The sequence below is a fragment of the Bombina bombina genome, chromosome 1 (genome assembly GCF_027579735.1).
Source record: "Bombina bombina isolate aBomBom1 chromosome 1, aBomBom1.pri, whole genome shotgun sequence".
NCBI lineage: Eukaryota > Metazoa > Chordata > Amphibia > Anura > Bombinatoridae > Bombina > Bombina bombina.
Genome location: NC_069499.1, coordinates 1383298614 through 1383325800, shown reverse-complemented (window position 1 = coordinate 1383325800; position 27187 = coordinate 1383298614). Strand labels below are relative to the sequence as shown.

General features: G+C 38.4%; 1 protein-coding gene across 2 annotated transcripts in view; it reads right to left on the bottom strand.

The window, feature by feature from the left end:
* The window catches only part of PPOX (protoporphyrinogen oxidase), a 123017-nt gene that overhangs the window by 89497 nt on the left and 6333 nt on the right, over positions 1–27187 (bottom strand). For both annotated transcript variants that reach the window (XM_053704486.1, XM_053704487.1), the window contains exon 6: positions 24113–24257. In XM_053704486.1, the coding sequence (XP_053560461.1) occupies positions 24113–24257 (145 nt within the window). The remainder of the gene's footprint in view (positions 1–24112; positions 24258–27187) is intronic.

The window sequence follows — 27187 nt, the reverse complement described above, 5'->3', positions numbered from 1 at the left end:
GTAGTCTGGTTATTTAGAACATTAGGCTGTTTACTAAATATTGCAATGCTACCTGTGAATCCTTTCACTCATTACCCCGGTTTCATTTACTATCTGTTCATACACAATACACTAGCTCCTCTTTGCATAACTAGCAAAAGTCACTATTTATTTTGCTATACATCAAGTGTTTGTGTTGAAGAGTACTATTACCAGGTTCTTTATAAGTACTTACCAGAACTGAGGTTTTAGTAGATACCAACAAACAATGCAAGACCTTTCACAGTAGAAACAGGTATTCATATCAAGTACAAATTACAAAAATAGACTCCAGAAGTAAGTGATCATACGTTTGCTATAATAATGAAAAGTATTTACCTGCTTAAGTAGTCTGCACAATAACATATGGGTATTAACAGGGGATGACAAACATGACACCTCACCCCCAGGTTCGCTGTTTTGGGGTTACACTTGACTCAGAACTCACATTCAACCCACATATACAAGTGCTTACCAAATCCTGCCGTTCACACCTATGCAACATTTCCAGAATTCGTCCCTTCCTTACTCAAAAAACTACAAAAATACTTATTCATTCCCTCATTTTGTCACGCATTGATTATTTCAATCTACTTCTAAATGGCCTTCCAAAACACCGCTTCTCCTCCCTCCAATCTATTATGAAGGCTTCTGCTAGACTCATCCACCTAAGTTGCCGATCTACATCAGCTGCTCCGCTCTCCCAGTCTCTACACTGGCTCACCATACACTCCAGAATACAATTTAAAGTATTAACCCTAACTTACAAAGCACTCAACAGTCTAACTCCCAACCATATTTCCTCTCTCATCGTGAAATATTCCCTATCCCGTCCTCTTCGATCAACCTTACCTCTAACCTACGTCTCTCCACTCCTGTTATCTCTACGTCCCACTCCCGTCTCCAAAACTTTGCACGTGCTGCTCCTGTACTCTGGAACTCTGTACCCCGATCCATAAGACTGTCTCCAACTTTGTATAGCTTCAGACGCTCCTTGAAAACCCACCTATTCAGAGAGGCTTACCATCTCTCCTCCATCTCTCATCCTAACCAAACTAATACATGAACTGCCTGACTCAGTGCTGCAACTACAACCGATGTGACAAGCTACCCCCAACCTTATGTCTCTGCACCCTAAACCTGTAGACTGTGAGCTCTCCAGAGCAGGGCCCTCTTCATCCTGTACTAGATTTGTTTAGTTTTGTTATGTTTTGTATTTTATCACAAATCCTTGTCGTTGTATACCCCTATCACTGTACCCAGCGCTACAGAATTTGGCGGCGCTATACAAATAAATAATAATAATACTGAACATAATTGAACATATATTATTTGAACCTCCTTTTTCTCTGTAATATACCTTTACTTACACAAGGGGTCACTATTGGACCTGGCTTAACTCAAGACACAAATAAGAGGCAGGCTAGAAACTGTATAGGTCACTCATGGACCCTAGTACAAATTTTTAAGAGCACTTGGCAACTGATATTCTAGGTACACTATGTGATATATTATATGACATAAGAAAATATAAAACATTAATATAGATAAACATTTATACCTGGACCTCTGAAGTAGCAAATTATAAACTAGTAATAAAAGCTTACAATATAAACTGGGTCAACGAAACTAGTAATTCAGCTAAGGGAGATATATTTTTAAATGTTCTCAGGGATAAACTTCTTGTCTCAATTAATAGAGGAACCAACTAGGAGTATAGCTATATTGGATTTAGTGCTATCAAACAATACAGATATAATATTAAACATAGAAGTCAAAGAACATTTAGGTAACAGTGATCATAACATGGTCACATTTGAAATCTCTTCATAAGCAGTGTCTTAAAGGTTTAACTAAGACTTTCAATTCTAAGAAAGCAAAATTCAACGATTTAAGGAAATCATTACATAACATAAATTGGGACAAAGTATTCTCTAATAAAAATAGAGAGGATAGGGGGCGGAGCCTACAACCGAAGTGGCAGGACATGTTTTTGAAGAGCTCCTGACTTTGAAGTATATTTTTAATGTTATATCATTGTCTCTTTAGTGGTTTTACACCACAGAAAGTTTGAAAGTCTCTGGAAAGTATTCCTAAACTGTGTGCCTGACCTATGCTCTTCGGCTCAACTTCTTAACCGTCTAAAGAACTTGATAGCAGCTTGGCCTCAAAGGCCTATCCTTTTGTCAAGGAACGGTGTAGTTGTGGCTGCTGCACATTACCCCCCCCCCCCCCAGAATTCTGGGTTACAAGCTCATTTTGAAGCATACTCTGTTCTATATACCTACACCGATATAATAATGGAGGACCTACCAAATATTCTAATGCAAATCCTATCGGACTTTGAGAAAAACTTCTGCGCAATGATACAGGAGACATCCAAATCCCAGCTGCGCCCTAAATCTGTAGAGGAGATCAGTTCTGAAACCCATGCCTATGATACAGGACTCAAGTTAAGCCCGACTCCGACACGGCACTTTGCAGAGCCAATATCTTCACCAGACCCCGATCACTACAACCTCCCGTCTATGGAAGTCGTGTCCGGTCCTGTTAGACCTAAGGCAGATAATACATACCGTATGGACGGTCACCGAGAACACTGTGAACCACAACAACAAGAGAGTCTGGGATATCGGCGGTGCACACCCTTGATAGGCACGGAACCTCTACACACCGCAAATCTGTCTATGTCAAAGAGAGTGGACTTCATTCTAAAGAGAACCCCAGCCACTACGACATCCATGCGGGAGCTAAGGGGGCCAGACTCTAAATTCATTATGGAAAAGGAAGAGGTACCTATAGATTCCGGCCCGCTTGTATTTGAACCGAAAAAAATGGATACCCTAATAACGGTACAAGATACGGTCCTAGGAACTACTGACCCACAGAGTTGCTATGCGGAGTTGATCGTCGGCTGCGGGAGGTACAGGCTTCAGGGCAGCGGGTTTCAATCAGGGAAACCATTTCCTCTCCTAGTTTCCAGCTATGTCGGATACTAGAGAGGTGGCATGAACGGCTCCCAAATGCTTAAAATAGGAATTGGATAAACCCTCTAGAGAAACTAGCATTCATGCTCGATGACCATGGTTTGGGAAGTGGCCAGGTTCTAATATTTGACTTGATGTCTGACGTTTATGTTTTAAAGCTTGTTATATAAGTTGACTGTTTTTCCTTACCCAAAAGGGGGTTATAATAGAATCGCTAGTTTTCCCATTTTTATGACTAAAGCTAAGATACTCTTTAGGTTGTGGTTGCTAAAAGGGGGAATATGTTGACTGCTTAATATGTTGATTGCTTTGACAATTTGTACATGTGAATTGAGTATGATCGGTAGATGGCAAATGGGTATTATACAAATTATGTGTTTTGCTGAGACCATCTGCAGATCTACAATTGCTTGATACTGACCTAAAGGTTTAAATTGTGTGTTTTTCCTTGTTATCCCCAGCCTTTTGATATTTAACCTCAGAGGAGCGTTCTTGTACTATGGGATATACATCATGTTTTCCCTTACTTATAGTCATATACTCCATAATGTATTGCAATAACTCTAATTACTGTCATATAATTATTAACTTGAGAGCTCACAATTGGGTATATCCTATAAAAACTCCCTCTCCATATGTACGTTCCAGATAAGTGTAAGTTACCCCCCCTTCTGATAGTCCTGTCCGCTATTTTCCCATATCCTCATAGTTATGGTAATGTTTTTTGGGCTTTTCCCATCTTGTGCTCCTTATATGACTAATAGTAACTTTATAAAGCTGATGTTTATATATGTATATAAATACATTGATTGGAGGTACATTTCTAGTTCTAGTGTTCATAGTAAACTAAGAAAATCAAGATTCACAATTTGAGGTCCAAAAGTGGCCTCCTTAAGTTCATGCATGCCTTCTGTAGCTATACAATTTCTGTTTGTGCTGTGAGGTCCAAGATTGACCTCAGTGATCACTTAGAAGGCGTATAGTTTACCTGGCACATATAATGTTCATTACTGCTGCTCTGATTTGTCAGCTCAACAAGCTTAGTTTATTGTATGTAACAAAATGTACTTCTATATGTCTTATTTGTTTTTATCGAGAATATATGTTCGGAAGCTACTTCTCTGTATAGATTTTACTGACATAAAGTGTATTGTTGCCTTAAATTGAATCTCAATAATAAAAAAAAAAAATGGATAACATTTAAAACTTTGTTAAATAAATATACATATCAACAAATACAAATAAAAAATCCAAGCCAATGTGGCTAAATAAAAATGTGTTAAGAGAAATGTAGGGCATTTAAATTATTCAAAGAAAATAGTACAGAATCAACATACAATATTTATAAGGAATGTAACAATGCATGCAAAAAAAGCAATCAAATTATCCAAAATTGAAAATGAAAAATTAACTGCAAAGGATTCTAAGTCTAACCTCAAAAGGTTCTTTAAGTACATAAATAACAAAAAACTCTAAAAAGGACAATATATGTACATTAAAATGCATGGAGGGTAGCATAATTAATAGTGGCAGGGAGAAGGCTGAGGTACTAAACCAGTTATTTTCTTCAGTATACACAAGAGAGGAACCAATGGAGGATATTTTGGAACAAACTAGAACATGCCAGCACATACCATTAACTGGGTTATGTTTAGAGGATATCAGGAATAAATGGATAATATTAAAGTAAATAAAACTCCAGGCCCAGATGCAATTCACCCAACGGTGTTAAGGGAATTTAGCACTGTTATAGACAAACCTCTACTCTAATTTTTCAAGACTCATCCTCAGGCATGGTCCCCCAGGATTGGCGTAAAGCTGATGTGGTGCCACTCTTCAAAAAGGGAAGCAGGGATGATCCAGGAAGCTATAGACCAGTTAGTCTGACATCAACAGTGGGGAAGATATTTGAAGGGATTATAAAGGATTATATTGATGAGCATATTCGTGTAAACAAGATTATGAGTTCAAATCAGCACGGTTTTATGAGAAATAGATCATGTCAAACTAATCTAATTAGATTCTATGAGGAAGTAAGTAAAAATATAGATAAATGGGAATCAATTGATGTGATATACTTAGATTTTTCAAAGGCATTTGATACACTGCCACATGAGAGATTAATGCACAAAATTAAGGGACTGGGAATAGCAGAAAATGTTAGCTCATGGATAAATAACTGGATAAAATATAGGGAGCAACGAGTAGTAGTGAATGGATCATACTCAGATTGGACAAAGGTAATCAGTAGAGTCCCCCAGGGATCAGTACTGGGCTCTGTTCTTTTTAATATTTTTATAAATGACTTGGAGCAAGGATTAAATAGCGACATCTCTATTTTTGCAGATGATACTAAGTTAAGTAAGGTCATTAGGTCAGAGCAGGATGAACTTTCGTTACAAAGGGATCTGCAAAAATTAGAAGTATGGGCAGGTAAATGGAAAATGAGATTTAATACGGAAAATGCAAGGTTCTATATTTTGGAAGTGAAAATAAGCAGGCGATTTATTATTTAAATGGGACAAGACTTAGCCAAACAGAGGAGGGAAGGGATTTGGGAGTAGTAATAGATAACAAGCTAAAGATAGGTGCACAATGCAGGGCAGCGGCTTCAAAGGCGAAAAAGATACTAACATATTAAAAGAGGCATTTATTCAAGGGAGGAAAGTATCATTCTGTCACTATATAAATCCCTGGTAAGACCTCACCTTGAGTATGGAGTGCAGTTCTGGGGACTGATCGCAAAAAATGATACTGCAGAACTAGAAAAAGTTCAGAGAAGGGCCGCAAAGCTAATAAGGGGAATGGAGAATTTAAGCTATGAGGAGAGGCTAGCCAAACTGGGTCTGTTTTCTTTAGAAAAAAGGCGCTTGAGAGGTGACATGATTAGTTTATATACAGTGGATATAAAAAAAAGTGTACACACCCCTGTTAAAATGTCAGGTTTCTGTGATGTAAAATATGAGACAAAAATAAATCATTTCAGAACTTTTTCCACCTTTAACGTGACCTATAAACTACACAACTCAATTGAAAAACAAACTGAAATCTTTTAGGTAGAGGGAAGAAAAAAAAAAAAAACTAAAACAATGTGGTTGCATAAGTGTGCACACCCTCTTATAACTGGGGATGTATCTGTGTTCAGAATTAAGCAATTACATTCAAAATCATGTTAAATAGGAGTCAGCATACACCTGAGTGTTTTTGCAAAGAAGAGTGGGCAAATCTTGCCAAGTCAAAATGTAACATGCTGATAAGACTCATACCCAAAAAGACTGAGTGCTGTAATAAAATCAAAAGGTGCTTCAACAAAGTATTAGTTTAAGGGTGTGCACACTTATGCAACCATATTTTATTTTTATATTTTTTCTTCCCTCTACCTAAAAGATTTCAGTTTGTTTTTCAGTTCAGTTGTACAGTTTATAGGTCACATTAAAGGTGGAAAAAGTTCTGAAATGATTTATCATTTTTTTACATCCCAGAAACCTGACATTTTAACAGGGGTGTATAGACTTTTTATATCCACTGTAAATATATTCAAGGCCCATATACAGAGATGGCAGAAGCTCTGTTTATTCCAAGAAAATTGTTTGTGACAAGAGGTCACAATTTAAGGTTGGAGGAAAGGAGATTTAATCTCCTGCAACGGAAATGTTTTTTCACTGTAAGAGCAATAAAATTGTGGAACTCATTACCAAAGGAGGTAGTGAATGCTAATACCATAGATACATTTAAAAATTGTTTGGACACATTTTTGTCTAGAAACAGAATTCATGGATACAATTACTTGTATTAAATTGGTCACCTTTTAGAGGGATTATTTAAGTTTACTGGAGCTTTTTGCAAGTATTTTACTGTATATTTTTATAGGTTGAACTTGATGGACTTCGGTCTTTTTTCAACCTCATCTACTATGTTACTATGTAATGAAGTAGTGAATGTTATATTCTTATGGTCAAATCCAACTTAGCTAGTAAGAAAAAGTAATGTATGAGAGAAATTGAAGAAACAACCATAATTCCTCAGCGTGAAGTTTGAGAAGTTAGTTGTGCTGGAAAGTAAAATTGTTATACATATACTATAACCACTAGTGGGTATTGAATACAAAAGCACAATATTTTGGCAAGTGATCTGCCTACATACTTAGGATAATGATTAATGAACATTAAGAGATCTTAATTTAAATAGTGCTAACATTCGTCTCAGCGTAGGGAAGGACTATCATATGATATTGGGAGTGGATGCAGAATATTAACAGGAGACTAAATGAGCTTGGCCGCCACAGCCACTAGCAGACCAGTCACAAGTCCCCTACATAGTTAGGTAGTAGTAATGATCATTTGAAAACCCCTTGAAGTTCTTACTAAATGATTGTGTGAGCCTAGGACAGTTCTATAATTATCTTAGTGAGCTTAAATGTATCACCTATGACCAAAGAGAGGTCAACAAAGTGAGGGAATACCCATCTAGTTTCCAGTTAAGAATACAATATAAATAACAGAAGCATATTTATCTCTCCCTGGATATAGGAGTGGACGAATACAGGGTATATGTAGCAAGTATTAGTAAGACTCCAACAGGAACTCTGAGCCTAGAAACGTCTAAGTGTCAAATAATGTAAAAACATTAAGCATCAGCAACATCGCTTTACATAAGTCTCTATGTGTACAAGTCTTCACAACAAGGCCGGGGCGATTAAACATAGAGAAACCAATCTAGCCGATTCCTAATTTTAGCATGTATCTGGGGGAGACTCTATAACCCAGCTCTAATTCTCTTACACATAAGTGGAAGTTTCTTGAGTGGTAAATGCTCATTATTAATGTCACCAGTCTGGCTACTGTGTTTATTGGGGTTGCTGTGTTGCTTGGTTCTGTTAAAGGCAAAGTTCCAGGCATAGCGCACAGCCGTTCCTCAGGGCTGCCACTGTATATAAGTTCTAGAGGGCATCTCTGCCATTAACTGAGTCCCCATGGCATTGTTACGAACCTTCGTTTGTAGGAATGATTTAGCCGCATAGCCCTTCTGACACATCAGGACCATTGTGTCGGCAATCCAGGCTCTAGGGACCTCTGAGTCTCTGTCAATCCTCCAGGATACCGCCGTGACATCGTAGCATGGCTCATCTACTGCTGGGTCAACTGACCTCGGGGGACATTGGACCTCTTGCGAGGTTCTCGAAGTGGGTTTTAGTTGTAGGAGGAAAGTATTCTCAGCCTGTTGTATATCAGCCATGGAGGTTGGGATGGATAAAGCTGCAATCTCTCGGCTGAGGTTGTGGAAACACAATTCCATCTTTAATTGTAGGACCTCAATAACGCCCTTTTAATTGCTGCCATCGTAGCCAGAAACAAATCTTGTAGGTAACCAAACTTAAGTGCAGTATAGCTAGTATTATTTTTGCATAGGATCAACTACTACTTAGGGTTGAAAAATAAAGGGTGTATGTTTCCAACGCGCAATAGGCGTTAGATTACAGCAGAGACCCGAAGGTACTCCGCTGGGGGGTTAGGAGAAGGCCGCGGCCTTCCATATAAGTCAGGTGTTCCGTGGTTGATAGTCAGCTTTCTTATATTTAGATCATCCAAATGTAAATCTTTATCTGAAAGGAAATATACATTTTTCAAAGTCAGATGACATCTATTCAAGGAGATAAGATGAGATGCGAGAGTCATAGCTGAAACAGCACAGGAATCTGCGACCAGTCATGGCCGCTGCCTGGAAGTCCCCCCCCCCCTGCCACACACACAACCCTATTTTATCTACACAACTTAAAAAAGTTCAGTTTTATTATTTTTCCCACAATGCTTATATCTGCTATCAGTTGTTTATCAACTCTTAACGCTAAACTAGCTACATGATTTTTCTACAAACCCTAGAGTGCTATAAGTGTATTCAAAACAAGAGTTGGTTCTTTCACCTCTCTTAAACCCCTTTGTATGCAATAATCCTATACACAGCACCTATAACCCTCTATATACAGTCTATAATTATTAAGACTTACTTACCTGGGATTAAGGGTTTCAGACACATCCAGTAGTGGCATTGGATTCCTTTTCTCTTACAATAGCACTTAGACTGAACTTCAAATGAGTAGTAGATTTTTTTCTGACAAATTTCAAAGCAATGTCTATTTTCACTCCTCCTATATCATGTGACAGCTATCAGTCACAAATGTTTATACATATATTCTGTGAATTCTTGCACATGCTCAGTAGGAGCTGGTAACTCAAGAAGTGTAAATATAAAAAGATTGTGCACATTTTGTTAATGGAAGTAATTTGGAAAGTTGTTAAAATTGCATGCTCTATCTGAATCATGAACGTTTAATTTTGACTTGACTGTTCCTTTAAAGGGACATAAAACAAGCTGAGTTAGAGTCAAACTATAATAATATGTACATTAATTACTTTACCTGCAAATTTATACTGCAGTGCCTCGCCATTAACCCTTTATTTTAAGTTTTTGAATTGTACAGCTCTAACTCTCCCCACACAATTCCTTTTATGGCTGTAGCTATATCCATTGTTTTGGTAAAATGCACAAATGAACTGGGATTACCTGCTGGAGCATGCCTAGAAGCTGTGAACTCAGTTGAAATACAATGCCTGTGTCTAAACACTAATAAGAGGGGTGGAGCACAGTGTCCAGACAGCATGGCTATTTTAAGTATTTTTGAAAATTATTTTAAATTACTTCCCAACAATTTTTAAACAATTTTTATGCAAACTATTTTGACTTAATTAGCCCTTTTAGGATATGCACAGATCTCAACCTGTTTTATGGCACTTTAAGGAGAAAACAACTTTACAGTACACTGCCTCCTTAAAATAGACAAGCAATAAAAATCTTTACTCTTGAACAACAATTGACCCACAACATTGAAGTTCAGTTTTACAGTTGTATTTACTTGATTTACACATATCATAAAGAGTGTTTACAACTCAATAAAACATTTGCACACAATGAACTTTAACAAGGTATTTGTTCATACTACAGAGAGCAGCCATTATTAGTAATAAAAATGTTCTACCATTGAACACATTTGTCTGTGCAGTTTACATGTTTTGTATTATGCAATATCCACCAGAACACAGGGCAGCAGAAAGAATGCTTTTGTGTAGTCTAGTGGGATTTCCTTGTAGAAGGTTCTATTTTAGGTATAAAAGTTCAAAGCGGGGACTGCACTCACTGGATTTAGATAAATAATGTTTTTATTCAGTGCTAACGTTTCGGGGTTCACAGACCCCTTCCTCAGACCAGACAGTAAAAAAGTGATCACAGTGCAACTTAAATATGTTAAGTCCCACCCCCAATTAGTTCAAAAATCCCACCACAAATGTGTCACCATGGCAACACAACAACAGTTGCCTGGTTACAAGTGTATACAAAATACAGTAAAATATATTCTTAAACATGTAGTGCTGAGTGTACAAAAAATAAATTAACTTAAAGGGCCATAATACCCAAATGTTTAAACACTTGAAAGTGATGCAGTATAGCTGTAAAAAGCTGACTAGAAAATATCACCTGAACATTTCTATATAAAAAAGAAAGATATTTTACCTCAAAAGTTTCTCAGTAGCCACATCCCATTGTAAAGGACTTCTAAGCAGCATATCAGTATGTCTGTTCCGGGACAGCGGAAGGGGCAAGCTTACGTGCACTCTCATCTTATTTCCCTATTCAGTTTAAAGGAAGTTTGCTATGAAATCTCATGAGATCACAGTAAAAGAGTTCATGACCTCAGCACTGCTGATGCTGATTGGCTGCTGTTCATTTCTTCATTTATTTATTTTTACCTGCAGCTGAGTATAACATTTTACACAGAACTTACTCTGCTGAGCTTAGGAGATTGTGAGGTAAAATATCTTCCATTTTTTACATAGAGATGCTCAGGTGATATTTTCCTGTCAGCTTTTTACAGTTATACTGCATCAGTTTCAAGTGATTTAGCATAGGAGTATTATATCCCTTGAACTTCAAGGTAACTATTTAGATTCTCCTTGAAAAATAAAGAAACGTGTTTTACCATTTCCCGAAAATTCATTTACGGAGGGTCAAAAGGGGGGCTGATTTATGAGGATACCTATATCTCAAAAACCACAGATGTTACAGATGTGAAAAATCGGCAACATACTCCTCCATAGCGCAATTTTCTGCAACAGACAGAGGGTACACCCGGCCCTGAGGAGGAATGGCTCCGGGTTGCAGGTCTATGGAAAAATCGTAAGACCGGTGAGGAGGCAACGTACCGGCACGCACCTTGTCAAAAACGTCTAGGAACTTTCTGTACTCCTCTGGCAATTGAGATAACGAAGAAGTGCACAAGACTTTAACTGGTTTCCGAAGACAAGTGGAAATACATTGCGGGGACCACGACAAAATTTCGGACCTGCGCCAGTCGAGACTGGGATTGTGCTTTTGGAGCCAGGGATAACCCAGAACAAATGGAAAATGCGGAGAGTTTATCACCTGGAACTGGAGGGTTTCAAAATGGAGAGCCCCAACAGCCATGGACAACGGAGCAGTTTCGTGAGTAACGAGTGCGGGCTGAAGGGGGCTGCCATCAATGGCCTCAATAGCAAGCGGAACGGACCGAGGCAAAACAGAAATGGAGTGCTTTGATACAAAAGCACTGTCAATGAAATAGCCCGCAGCACCGGAGTCAACAAGAGCCTGAGTGACTATGGAGAAGTCCACACAGGAAAGGACAACCGTGACCAAAGGTTTCTCCTAAAGCGGTTCCGGGGACGAGGATAAACCACCCAAGGTCTGCCCCAGACAGGACCTTAGGTGTGAGCGTTTCCCGGCCGTGTAGGACAAGACTTCAAAAGGTGGCCCTGTAACCCACAATAGAGGCAGAGCCCCTCCCTCCTCCTAAAGGCCCTCTCCGCCGCGGAGAGACGCGTGAATCCCAACTGCATCGGCTCAGCAGTACCTGGTGACTCGGGACCAGGAGGCATGGGAGGAGAGGGAGGCATGGGTGGGAACAAACACGTAGGAGACAACGGAACAGGAGGCTTCCGCAAGCGCTCCTTGAAAGAGGGCCTCTCTCTGAGTCTGATGTCAATTAGGATCAAAAAAAGACACCAATGCCTCGAGATCCTCTGGTAAATCTCTGGCGGCAAGCATACGGAACTCAATAGCATACTGAGCAACAGATCTTGTACCTTGCTGAATGGACATGAGTCGTTTAGCAGCAGAGGAGGAGCGAGCCGGAACATCAAATACCCTTCGAAAGGAGGCCACAAATTCAGGGTAATTTGAAATCACAGGTTTATTAGCCTCCCACAAGGGATTAGCCCAGGCAAGAGCTGTGTCAGAGAGTAACGAGATGAGAAATCCCACCTTAGCTCTGTCAGAGGGAAACGCCTGAGGTAACATCTCAAAGTAAATGCCCACCTGGTTCAAAAACCCTCTGCACTGAATAGGATCGCCTCCATATCGCTGAGGTACAGGTGCAGAACCGGACATACTCCTGGTAGGCATAGGTCCATCCTGGAAATGATGGCAGGTAAAGGTGGATAATTAGCACCATCAGGATTAATGGCCTTTGCGTAATGACAGGGTGCCAGGAAGCAGACAGACGAGAAGTGCAAAAATAATCACACCTTTATTAATAGCAAAAAATAATAAAAAGTCCACAAGTCAAATAACAAGCCAGGAGTCAAAACCAGAGCTGGTAGTCAGACGAGCCGAGTCAGGAGCCAAAGAAAACAGCAGAGTCAGGAACAAGCCAGGGATCAGGAACCAGGAAGGACGTCACGCAGCCAGGTAATACACAGGAACTCTCACAAACAGGTCTGAGACAACGCAAAGGCAAAGCATACTGAACAGAGGCCCTTTAAATAATAAGTGATGGCATCACAATTCTGAGACTGCATCCTGTCTCACACGGATGATGCACACCAGTCTGGCCATAAAAGGAAGTGCAGGAAATGAGCAGCATCCCCACAATGCACCATAGTCAGGAAGAGAGGTGAGTAAAATGGCTGCCAGCAGCACATGGCAAACAAAAAAGGTAAAAAACCCTGACAGGTTGCTATAGTAATGCACATGATGATGATGTCATTCTACAATGCCCGAAACTGCACAAGCCGTTCTCGCTGATTATTGCTAGACCGTGATTGCGGAACTTCAGATAATATTAGGTATTGGATTTCTTTATGCAGTTTGCTATAGTAAAGCGCATGTTGACAACGTCATTGTACGTCGCCCGAAACTGCACATGCCGTTCTCACTGATGTCATTGCAATATTATGGCTGCGATTGATCAACTAATTAATAGGTAATTATGTGGAGTTTATAGGGGGTTTGTTTAGTGCACAAGTAGGATATATTTGGCCTCCATGTGGCAAATGCTCGGGACATTGCCAAAACGTTATGGCATAAGGCGGTTTTAATTGTTGTAACAATAAAGGCTATGTTTTATTGACACCGTGTGTCCCTGCTTTGTGAACACCTGTTGGGGAACAAGCTTAGCCCTTCACATACATATATATATATATATATATATATATATATATATATATATATATATATATATATATATATTAAAATCAGCAAAGTAATAAAGACTTTGTTCTTAACTACAAGACCCTGTGAGTGACTCCCTTACTTTGCTGATTTGTATTACACACACACACATATATATATATATATATATATATATATATATATATATATATACACACACACACATACACATATATATATATATATATATATATATATATATATATATATATATATATATATATATATATATATATATACACATATACACACACACACATACATACATACACACACACACACACACACACACAGTCATGGCCAACAATATTGGCACACCTGCATTTCTGTCAGATAATGCATCACTTCGCCCAGAAAATTACAGCAATTACAAATGTTTAGGCATTCTCATGTTTATTTCTTTTGTTTGCATTGGTATAACACAAAAGAAGTGGTGAAAAAAAAAAACAAATCTGACACATTCCATGCAAAAATCCAGAAATGGACTGGACAAAATTATTGGCACCTTCTCAAAATTGTAAGAAATAATTGCATTCCAAGTTTGTGATGCTCCTGTAATTTGTAATTAAACTCACCTGTATCAATTAACATTAGCCGACAATATAGAAATCACACCGCCAACCAGTTAAAATGGTGAAAATGTACTATTTTCTGTTGTGTGTCTCTGTGTGCCACACTGAGCATGGAGAAGAGAAAGAACAGCAGATAATTGTCTGAGGAATTGAGAACAAAAATTGTGGAAAAGCATAGACAATTTCAAGGTTACAAGTCCAATCTCCAGAGACCCTAATGTTCCTGTGTCCACTGTGCGCAACATTGGTAAGAAGTTTACAGCTCATGACAATGTAGCTAATCTCCCTGGACGTGGACGAAAGAGAAAATTGATCAAAGATTGCAACAAAGGATTGTTCGATTGGTGGATAAAGAACCTTGATCAACTTCCAGACAAAGTCAAACTGACCTTTAGTCACAGGGTACAAATGTGTCAGCTTGCAATATACGTTGCAATCTGAATGAAAAGGGACTCTATGGTAGGAGACCCATGAGGACCTCACTGCTGACTCAGAAACATAAAAAAGCCAGATTGGAGTTTTCCAAAACTTACCTGAGAAAGCTAAAATCCTTCTTGGAGAATGTTCTGTGGACAGACTAAACAAAATTACAGCTTTTTGGTAAAGCCCATCATTCTACTGTTTTCAGAAAAATAAATGAGGCTTTTAAAGAAAAGAATACAGTCCCTAAAGTCAAACATGGTGGAGGTTCACTGATGTTTTGGGGTTGCTTTGCTGCTTCAGGCACTGAATGTCTTGACTGTGTGCACTGCATTATGAAATCTGAAGACTACCAAAGAATTATGTGGTGCATTGTAGGGCCCATTGTCAGAAAGATAAGTCTCCGTCAGACGTCATGGGATTTACAGCAGCACAATGACCCAAAGCACACGTCAAAAAGCACCCAGAAATGGTTTAAGAAAAAGCGCTGGAAAGTACTGAACTGGCAAGCATTGAGTCCAGATCTCGATCCCTTAGAGCACCTGTGGAGAGCTCTCAAAACAGCAGTTGGGAAAAGGAACTCTTCCAATCTGAGAGACCTGGAGCAGTTGGTGAAAGAAGTGTGCTCCAAAATTCCAGTAGAGAGGTGTAAGAAACTCATTGATTGTTACAGGAAGCGATTGATTTCAGTTATTTTTTCCAAGGGGTGTGCTACCAAATATTAAATTGAGGGTACCAATAATTTTGTCCAGTCCATTTTTGGAGTTTTGCGTGGAATGTGTCAGATTTGGCTTTTAAGGGATTAAGAAGAGGGCAGATGGCAATCTGACACTGTCACAACTAAGTAGGACTTCATTCACAGGACACTAGAAAGGAGCCCAGTATATATGGTACTTGTACTCTCTGGAGCTATAACCCAGTGTAGTAATAATGTGCCCTTGGGTCTGGAACAGAATGCACTTAATATCATTAAACTGCTGGGTACAACTAAAATAACAGGGCCACTACTTGTGATGCTATGGTTTATCCTCTTGTGCCTGCAGCGTTCTTTAAAGACTGTCTATTATTTTAACCTCTTGCTGGTGCCAGCTGGTGAAGCTCTGCATCTTGATACTGAGCACTGCAGTCTTGGAGTACTCCTGTGGTTGCAGCCCTTTTAACAGCTGTATTATACACTTCTGGTTAACAAGCTTTATTTGTTTGCAGCAGGTGCACTCCTTTATATTATTCATGTGACCTTTTTTTTTTTTTTTTTTAAATGAGTTTTGAAACGGAGCATAAAAACCTCTGTAATTTGTCAGCTAACAAGAAGGGCACAATACAGCTGTGCAAGTAACATTACTAATCTGTCAATATTCACTACTAGCACAGGGTGCAAGAAATACTAGAGCTCCAAGGCAGTGGTCAGAGCTGCGGAGTCAGAACACAAAACCTCCTACTCCATTTTTAAAACCTACAACTTAGTCTGCTTCATAAAAGCACAATATGGACTACAAATGGTTAACTTACTAATATAGCAAATGATCAGTTGTCACTTATAAAGTTCTTGCATTTGAACAATGTTGGAGCTATGAGTTATACGCGTCCTATAGAGAGGACTATTACACACACTGGTCCAGCTAGTAAAGCTTCTCAGTCACCAAATGGTACTGTCTCCTGGTCAGAGACTGCTTCAGGATTAGTGTTAAAGGGACGGTAAAGTCTTTAGTGCGTTTAAAAGAGGGCTTTTTGTTATGTATGTACAGTATTTAGCATTTTTAAAAATGGATGTTCCTATGCTGAAAACTATTTTGGTCTTATACCTCTGTGCCTCTGTTCCTTGAATAGAGCTGTGATTGGAATACATGCATATTCTCTACCATCAATGTGCACTAACTTAGTTTGAAAATCAAAATAAACAGCTTGAACTTATTCTTTTCATGCAAACAAAATATTTTAACATTTTAAAATAGTGCTCTTTTACCACTTGCACATTTTGACATCTGTACTAAATCACACAGTACTTTGCCCAACACACTGTGTTGACATATTACCCATGTCCAGCACAGAGGTGCAGGTTCTGGTCCCAGTCACGACCAAGGGGCAAAAGGCATTTGTCTTCATAAGGTAAGGGAGCACTGATCGTACTCGCTTACCATATGAACCAAGATCGTCAATCGTTACAAATAGTGACACTGGATTACTGTCTATAACAATCTTGCAGTGGTCCTGGTGAGAGGGAAGGTGAGGCTGGTGGTCCCAAAAGGTGATTCCTACACTACAGAAAAAATCTATAATGAATAAATTATATAAAAAAACAAGTAACTGCTGCCAATAACAGGAAACATGGGGGGGGGGGAGAGGGTTAGAGAAATGATTGGGGGAATCGGGGAGGTGGGAGTGTGAGGAGAGGTTTATTTGTGTATATGAATTAGCTGATATATATATATATATACACACATACATACACACAGTATATATATATATAAATAAATTGAATTTCTTTAAATTCGAAACTCATTATTACTTACAAATATCAGGGCCCCATCGTACGCCAACATCTTCATAGAGGATTATGAAGAAAACATCATGAGGATTTCCGACAAAGCGCAGGTATCTATGTATCACAGATACATAGATTACCTGTTTTTCATCTGGAACGGGACTGCACAAGATCTAGAAGAATGGTTTCAGGAGCTAAATGGCCTACAACATCCAGTGAAGTTTACATTGAAGTACCATGAAACTGCAATAGAGTTCTTGAACTTGTTAGTGTACAAGGAAGCAGACAAGTTGGCTACCACATTATACGCCAAACCAACTGACAAGAATTCTATCTTGCATGCCTCAAGTGCCCACCTGAGGAGTTTGATTAACTCCATTCCTAAGGCACAGATGTTAAGAACTATACGGAACAACACATTAACTCAGTTGGATGAAATGGGGATATCCTAGCAATAAAATCAAGAAACTCTGTAGTGAGATGCAAAGCATGACACAATCAGAAGTCTTATTCACACAGAAAGTGAATAAGGACATAAATGGAGACCCTAAGAGACTGTTATTTACCACTGACTATTCTCCTGACAAATGACACTTCTCAGACAGCTTGATTAAAAATTGGATGGTGGTCAAGACGGATTCGACTCGTTTAAGGAGTATGGCCCACCTATGATTGCTTTTAGGAAGGGTAGTTCTCTGAGAGATCAACTCATGTTAACAGATCCGGAACATTGCTATCAGAGGAATTGGCTGTGAAGTAAGAAGAAGGGTTGTTACAGATGCTCGGGATGCACCACTTGCAACTCAGTGATCAAGGGATCTCATTTTAGACACCCCCACATGAATCAACGTTTCAATATAAAATTCTATCTCACATGTTCTACAACTCATGTTGTATATTTGTTGAATTGTATTTGTGGTCGCTTTTATGTGGGGAAGACAAGTGACACCATCTGCACGAGGATGGCGAATCACAGACATTCTATTCGTGAGGCAATCGACAAACAGACCGCCGATCAACTGGTGGCGAAACACTTTATGCAGTTGAAGCACACAGTCAGTGATTTAAGGTTTATATTAATTGATCACGTACTGCCCCTCAAGAGAGGGGGTGACAGAAATCAATGTCTACTCCAGGTGGAATCCAAATGGATTTATAAATTAAGAACCTTATATCCACAAGGCCTGAACCATCAGCTTGACTGGCAATGTTGACTTGTATCAGCCCGATTAGCTGTGTTCTGTAATCTACTGTAACTGTATCGTTCCAATCTAGTAGCAGTGGGGGTGAACTTCGCTATCGGGGTACCCCCTATGTGACATAGTTAGGCAGATATTGATTGGTTATTCAGTGAGTTATAGTTTTACTATTTCTCTTGCTTAATGTCAGGATCCACTTGATGATCTTTTGGTCCGTATGGTGTTATGGGTAGTAGAGTGGTATATCTACCTATGCTCCCTGACACCAAAAGGGGAGAAAGGTGAGAATGGTGAACATCTACTTTTTGTACACTTGTTTAATCTTTTTTTATTAAATTTTTTTATTAATTTCTATTTAGCATCCATTTTTATTTATTCTGTTCTAGAGATTTTCTTTATTTTAGTATTGAGGCTATGTGCACGCTTGTAGTGGGCTGGGTGGACATATTCCACTATTCTTAGAAGCAGGGGATTCTGAATAGTTAATATATAACATGCCCAGTGGGGAATTTTCCCCCCCTTTGAGGATGTATTTCTTTATGTGAATTTTATATTTGCATATTGTGTAATAATATGTGTCTCTACCACTATTCTCTGCTATCCCAACACTCCCCTTTTTGCCATCAAGCGAGGACCTGCATAGTATCACTGACAGCCCGACAAGTTCCTGCATACAGATGATATACGTCATTAGGGTAAACAAACCTTATGATTGGCTATATAACCAATGTGGCTTACAACGACGTGACTGAGGCCACCCCCATCTGGGTTACGAGATTACAACTAAGATTGTTCTACTTTATCAATAGCAGGATGAATATGTGTTATGTACTACTTGGTCCTTGCTGTATTAATGCTCCCACCCTTTTTTCTAAGAATCGATCTCTTGCCTATACTAATCTTTTATGTTGTGGCCATAGGCTGAGTACCACCCCTCGAAGAGGAGGTTTGTTGTGCGATCTGTTGGGTCCGTTTTTAGACCACGACACACATGCATGGTGGGTTGGTGATATGAAATGCTAAGATGCGTTTCCCTTCGGTCCTGCAAGTAATACTAAGTATTATATTAGGGCAGCTGTGTCTTTCAGTAGCTGTGGCTTGCAGCTGGTCATTATTTGATTAGTACATTTTACCAATTTGTTTGGTTATTATTTGCTCCTCAAAAGTATATTACTGTCTATCATAAATATTTTGGCCCAGTGAGGCTGCCATAAGCTACAATGCACAGCCATACATTATTGGATTACTCCATTCTTCTGATGCATTTGGGCACTACTTGCTCCCTAAATGTTCAATATTAACACAAATTTTATCACAGTTCATAAGTTAGCGCACTTTTTCAGCTCTCATGTAATCGCTCATCTTAATTGTATATATTACATTGTTTGCAAGTATTTAGTTAATTTAGTTTTAGTCCATGTGAGGATAATATCTAGATATTTCAAATGTTTTGCTTAACTAGAATGAATGTAGATTGAAATGCATGTTGGGATGTCACCATTACAATGGAGAGGATGGTGGTATGTTCAGTGTGATGGGGAAGAAAGATCTCAACAAGCGACACTATAACAAGCCGATGACAACACTGAATCCTCTGACTGAAGTAATTGCTCCACAGACTCAGAAACGAGAGTACCATGTGATGATTGCAAGCAAGCCGAGAGATACAGGGGCTGATCGAGAGCCTTATATATAAAAGATGACATAGCCTGTCTCTCCTCCTCTGCAGAAGGGAGCAAAACTAACGTTCTCTTACCCTCGGCTAACTCCTGGGCTGATGCGGCCAATCTCCTGGGAGGCGACTGGGGTCTGAGTGACGACCTGAACAATTGATCACAGGCTCCTTTGAAGTGGAGGGAAGTAGGTCTCTTTGGGTACTATTCTGACGCTACTGAGAAATGGCCACCTAGGATGGACATACTTCTGAATTGCTTGCATTTTATTACTGCTGTGCCGTGCCAGACCAGATGTCCTCAGAGACATTTAATATACTGTGTTGCAATAGTCTGGAGTGGGTTAGATTAAATTATGGAATGGCAGAAGTTGTCCTAATCTACATACTTTTTCCAATGATTGACCAGCAGACTCTGACTTTATGTGACAGTTATGAGATAGTTTCATTGATTTATATGGGACATTAAGGGTTCTTATACTTCTTGTTATATTGTGTTTATTGTTCATGATCTCACTTTTATAAGATTCTTACTTGCTTGTTTGGTTTTATATTACAATATAATATAGGGGGTTTAATATTACCGATATATATGCAAGTATTATCTCATCAAGGCTGTGCTAAACTAAAGGAACAAGTGACATCTTCTTCTCACTAACACCATAGCCTACAGATAATAGGGAATGCTGAGAATATCTGCTACTAAGATTTTGTTTAGCCATTACGCATTCACCTAGGAGAATTGGATTCAGGATTTGGATTATAGATCAAGAATATGATACTCAGGTCCTCAAGAGATGCATCTTTTATACTGTTACCAGCATATTAACATCAACTGAAAGACTATAATATAAATATCTGCAAATAGGAATTGGATTGGCTAACCTCTTGTTTGCTAGAAGTATTATAGGTTTCTATGTTAACTGGTGTTATATACAGATTAAAAGATGTTCCTGTAGTAGTACATCCCCTAGCACTACTTTAAGGCTTGTTAAGAATTCTGTCAGGCAAAGTATATAGATTTAGTTTATAGTAGTTAATACCCTTTGGGAGAGATTTACTAATCACTGATACACATTTATTTCCTCCTCCATACATAGACCCATTTTAAGATATATATTGCTTCAACATTTGTATACTGAATATCATACTAGTTTATTTATTAGATGCTTCATACTCAATACTTTAGTTACCATACCACTATCAATCTTTATTAATACTAGGTGCAATCTTCACAATGTGGTTTCATTTCAGTTTTATAATTTACCTCCCAAAAAGTGCCACGGTAAAAATATCATATTTTAATGACTCTGTGGGCTACTTCTTAGTGAAATAATTCATATAGAGGTAAAACAAAAGAATAAAACTAGAGGTATCATATTAGAAATCTTTGCTATAATTAAGAATATATACAAAAGTATATTTAAATGAATATATGTATTGTCCATATTGACTGTTCAATTTTGATAGTTTGTTTATTTACATTGCGCATTACCTCAATAAAAAAAAATTATGGGGGCGCTAGCAGTCAAAAACACAATGCAGAAGGATCAAAGGCTGACTTAAACCATTTTTCTATCCAGCATGTGCTATAGATTTTACATATATGGTATAAACAAAGCAATTTATGCAGAAAACGAATAGCAATAAAATAGCTGAACACTGTGATATTAGATAAATGTTAACGCTACACAAAATTCTGAATTCACAGTTAACTAGAAGACAACATAAAAACACTTGATTGAAAAAGAGTAATCTCCTCCTTCATATGAGGGTATTGTATGCTGTCTTTAGGGGATGGTTCTCCTTTTGTGCCACTTGCCCCAATGTATCAGTTATGACCTTTTTATTTTTATCGTGATCACCCTATTAATGACAAGGGTCTAAGATCCCTTAAAATAAATGTTTATGTCAGTCTTTGTTTTATAAGGGCTTCTTAAAGATCCCCCATTTCCCTTATAAAACACAACGGTACTATGTTTAGGTATGTGATCACCATTGCCAAAGTAGAGGGACATGTGACCCCTTACTCCAAAGAGGGGAAATAGCCCCCATCCTATAAAATTCCTGTGTGTAAAGTGGAGCAGGTGATCACCAATTGTTTACAGATCATCTGGAACCTAGTAGAATAAGTGACCCTGCATGTAAAAGAGGGGATTGTCCCCTTTCAAATGAGAGGTCACATGTCCCTCATGGCAAAAAAACAAAGCTATACGGGCCCACTTCCCCTTAGCCAAACCAGCAGTTTGACTTCCTAATAGCATGTAATGTCATCACTCACAGCGTGGTAACGTCACATGTCACAAACAAGAAAGGAGATACTAAGAATAAAGTGGGACCTTTCCAGGCCTTGGGACACAGAGCTGCTGTTTGCTATAGAACAACATAGTGTCAATCTTTGTACACGTTAAATTTAATATATTGACCAGGAGTGGAAAAATATTACAAATAATACTAGTCAGGAGAGAAATGTATCTAGTCTACTCAATGTAAAAAGGATATTTAAATGCTCTATTTTACTATAGAATTTATTTTTAAACAGACTCCCTTAATTCATTATGTGTTTAACTCTTTCAAAAAATATTTAAATATATATTCAAAGTTTCTAACCTGACCCACCCATTCTGTTGCAGATGAGGATACACATGTATGCTTGCTTCTGATTTGCTCACCAAAAAAGGGGCACAGCTTTGACCCTTTGGGATGGCTTAAAGTGAATGTAAACTTTCATGAGTCAGTGCCTGGTTTTTAAAAATGCTATTAAAAACAGGGGCACTTTCATTTATGAAACTTTACATTGCAGAATATTTTTTAAAAAAAACACTTTTTTTTCTGCAGCAAGGCCGATCCCCCGCCCGCAGCTCCACTGTACTGACGTCAGCAATGATAAAACGGGCGTCCTCCAATCATGGCGTGCACCCCAGAGCGTCCATCTCGTGAGAAGGCCACGCTGTGATTGGAGGAAGCCGGTTTCGTCATTGAGGTGCTAAATACAGCATGAGAAGCGGGCCGGGGGGGGGGTCGCCGATTAGGCTTTGCTGCAGAAAAAAGTAAGTATTTTTAAACAGAAACGCTGCAATGTAAAGTTTCATGAATGAAAGTGCCCCTGTTTTTAATAATAGTTTACATTTACTTTAAAACACAATGTAAAATGATAGAGCATTTTATTGTATACAAATTCCAACACAACAGACTTTCAATACTTTAATAGGAAAAAGCCTAATTTCCTACTCAGTCTCACAATTACTAGTCCAGGACTCAGGTTCATAGTAATATTATAGTTATTTATAAGCACTTGTAGCTTACTTTAGAAAAATGGTTTTCAAATCTCCCTAACAGGCCAGATTTTGAGGATTATCTGAACTAGAGCACATGTGAAATAATCAGCCGATTGGTAAACATGGTTATTTTACCTGTTCTCTCCTAAGGGAATCCTGAAAATGTGACCTGTTAGGGATCACTGGGTCAGTTTGAAAACCAGTGCTTTGGGACAATCACAGCATCCCAGAAGCAGAACTTTTTTTCACTTTCTGTGATAAAGATTTTTTTTTGTGAAACTTTTTCTGTAGGTCGTTTTGAAAGGAAATTCAATTTTAAATTAGGTAGGTACACTAAAGCTCCAGATTACCTGTAATGTGCTGATTAACTGGCGAATAAAGCAATTTATAAAGTTTTATAATATGCTGCAGCGGTTGAAAATTGGATAGAAAATTAGCTGCAGAGATTTATTTTTTTTTACATTTTAAAAATGTCTCTTAAATAAATTTGTTTCCATTACCCTTGATATAACATCACATAATTTTAAAGGTAAAAATAGTAATACAAAAGGTGCACTGGTCATAAGAACATCTTAAATTCCAGAGTCACAGCTTTGCAGACCGAGAAAGGCTGGGGGCAGGGTGGAATTCACTGTGAGCCAGTCATCAATCAATGCATTGCTGTTTTGCAACGCTGCTACATATTTGACTGTTCTCTTCAAACAGTGCTTTGCTGTGGCTGCACTGTGTTAAAGAAAACTTGCACAGTACAGCCAGAGTGCTGTTTGAAGAGAACAGCCTGATGTGGAACAGTGCTGCAAAGCTAAAGCATTGGCAATTCCTACATCTATCCCATTCTTTCTGCAGACATGCTGTAATGACATCTCAGATCACAGCGTGTTCTGTTTTGGAGGTATAGCCTCACTTTATATTGTATGCTATGTACAGTTACATGTATAATCCCACCTCCACCTGTTGCCATTCCCAGAATGACGGATCTTTTCCTGCGTTCTGCTTGGTACAAAAAGGGAAAACACGAGCGCAGGCTCAGACTTCGGGAATCACCAGCAAAAACTCCCCGGCATAAGCTGTCTATGACGATGTCAGCAAGCTAGAAAGAATATTAATGAAACAAGTTGTAAAGTATAGAATGTCTGTACAGAATGAAATAGATATTGCAAGTTTGCTCTCCATTTAAATTGGGCATGAGACATCTCTTGCTTATGTGTAAAAATTGTATTTTGTCTCCCTAGAGAAGCCAAAAACCAAAATCAGTAAGCTAGGGTTTAGGTATGTGATCAGTAATACAAACATCACATGCTCTGATTTCTACATTTTAGAGAATGTCATTTTTCCATCAGTGTCCCTTTGACTGTTTTTAACCCCTTTGCAGAGGTTAGTAATAGTCATTTGTATACTGTACTCACAGATCTAGAACTCACTGCAATTAAAGGGGCTTTAAAATGTAATAGAAAAAAAACTATCATAAACTTACATTGCAACAAAGGAATTGACCATCATTGATTGAATTTATTTTACAAATGCAGAGTCATAACACAAATCTACATGTAATTAAGTATAAACATAATGAAGAGGGCACGTTAGGGAAGCTATATGGATTATAAAAAAAGCTTAGCATTAAATGCTTGGGTTTTAATTTTAGTGCTGCCCCCTGTTGTCTACACATCAAACTACAACCATGCTATGACCCCTTGACAGCAACAGAACAAGTTACCCAGGTGTTAAGATGCTGTGGATAGCCACTTAGGTGTAGTGTAAGTGGATGATAAAGCAAACTCAAGTGGTTTTCTTCTTTAAAGTGTGTTTTGTTTTCATATACATTCCTAATATGCGGCTTCCAGTCAGGTTTTTCATTCCTACTACTCTTAGGACATTAGTGTTCAGGAGATTTCCCTCTGTCTAGCTTCAGTGAACATTATCCATGGTTCCCAAATATTAAGAAAGTGGTCTTTAGTGGATAGGAGATCAGCTGCTGAGCTGCTTATTTGATATATGTAGTCAATCCTTTGTTCTATCACTTTGAAGCTAGGGGGTTCTGTTTTCCAGAATCTGGCAATACAGAGTTGTGTTGCCGTACAGATTAAAGCTGGTTCAGTTTGTTTTGTGGGGTGGAAAGTTCTGAAATTGGGAAGTGTAACAGTGCATGTTCAGGATTTATCGTGATCTCTTTTTCCAGTATAGTACTAAGTAATTTAGTTGTTTCTACCAGATATTGTGTATTTTGGCACAGTACCACCAGGTGTGAAGATATGTACCCTCTTCCCCATAATTCCTAAAGCAAAGGTTATTTGAAATGTTTCCTGATTTGTGTATCCTAGTTGGGTGCATGTACCATCGGAAGGCGGTTTTTATATAATTTTCTTGGAGGAGGGCGCTACATGTAAATTTTGTGCCACTTTTGTAATCCATTCTTGTATGGGCCACTCTTTCCCTAGCTCGTCTTCCCACTTCTTCATGTGTCCAGTTTTTTTGTTTACATGCAACAGATTAAAAGAGGGGTATAGTAATCTAATGAGGCCTTTCCGCCTAGATTTTGTAAGGCATATTTTTTTCTAATGGTGTTGTAGAGGCTAGTTTAGGGCCTAGGATTTCCAGTGCTCTGGATCGTAGTTGGAGGTAGTGAAACCATGTGTGTCTGTCTAGAGGGTCTAATGCGTTGTATTGTTGTATGGTCATAAATTTCCCATTGATCAGTGTGTCAGCGATTCTATACAGTCCCTTATTTTTCCATTTCTCCTGTACTGTTCTATCAATGGAAGATTCATGGACTATCAAAGGTTGGATTATAGATTTGGGGTTATATAGTGAGTATTTAATCGTAGCCTTGTCCCAAATATACAGTGTATGAGAGATGGCTACATAATTCTTCTCCTGAGAGGGTCGGCTACGTTTGGGTGTCCAAAGGAGTCGTGAAATGTTGTCTGTATGTATTAGGTGTGCCTCCATGTGTACCCATTGAATTTCACCGTTATTGTCATACCAATGTGTAGTGTTGGTGATTCTAGCAGCATAATAGTATGAAGTCAGGCTGGGGATTCCCATTCCTCCTCCACTTGTATGTCTGGTCAGAATATGTTTGCTAATTCTAGCTTTCTTGTTTTTCCAGATGAAGTGCGAAATATCTTTCTGTAGTTTTTCTAAGTCCTGTATAGGAATTGTTATGGGCAATGATCTGAAAAGGTATAACGTTTTTGGAAGGATAGTCATTTTAACGACTAGTTGTCTTCCCAAAAATGAGATTTAAAGAACTTTCTTTTTGCCCGTTTATGTACCTTTAATAATGGAGCAGAAGACTGGCACATGTGATTTCCCACCTTGCTGACGCCTGAACATTTTTAAAGCAAATTAACATCTTGTTTGCTGTAATTGTTCTTCAATAGCCAAACTCCACCTACCACATGCCACATCTAACCACAGTTATTATATTAGTATAACAAAGCAATGAAATGTCCACAGCATCAACAGTTAAAAACTTTCTTCCTTTATTAGAACACAGACGTGTCGGGTATTAACCCTTATTCATGCATAATGCATTCTCATTCAACAGAAATGTTGTGTGTCCTTATAAAGGAACAGTGAACTCCTTGTAATTACAAGAGATTTCTGTTGTGTTGCTATAGAAAAACATATCAGCCAAGTCTGAATGTTTTTAAAACAAATTAACATCCTTTTTACGGTAATTTATTTTCTATAGCCAAACTCCACCCACAATTTGCGTTATTTTGAGGAGCCAATCAGAGATTTTGTCCACAGACAACAAGGCTAAACACTGTTATAATGTTAGTATAATGTGCATTGTTTTGCAGTTATCTGGTAAATCCAATTAGGGATAGATATGTTCCAGAGTTAGCAGGGTGCATTTCAAGTTCTGAGAATTAGAAATTATATATACAGGGGTTGAAAAACCCAGTCGTCCGATGACTTACAAATGCACGACTTAGAAATCTTTTCCCCATGTAATATATTAATCAGCATAATGGCCACCATTTATTTTACAATTTCTTGCGCACTTTATATTAA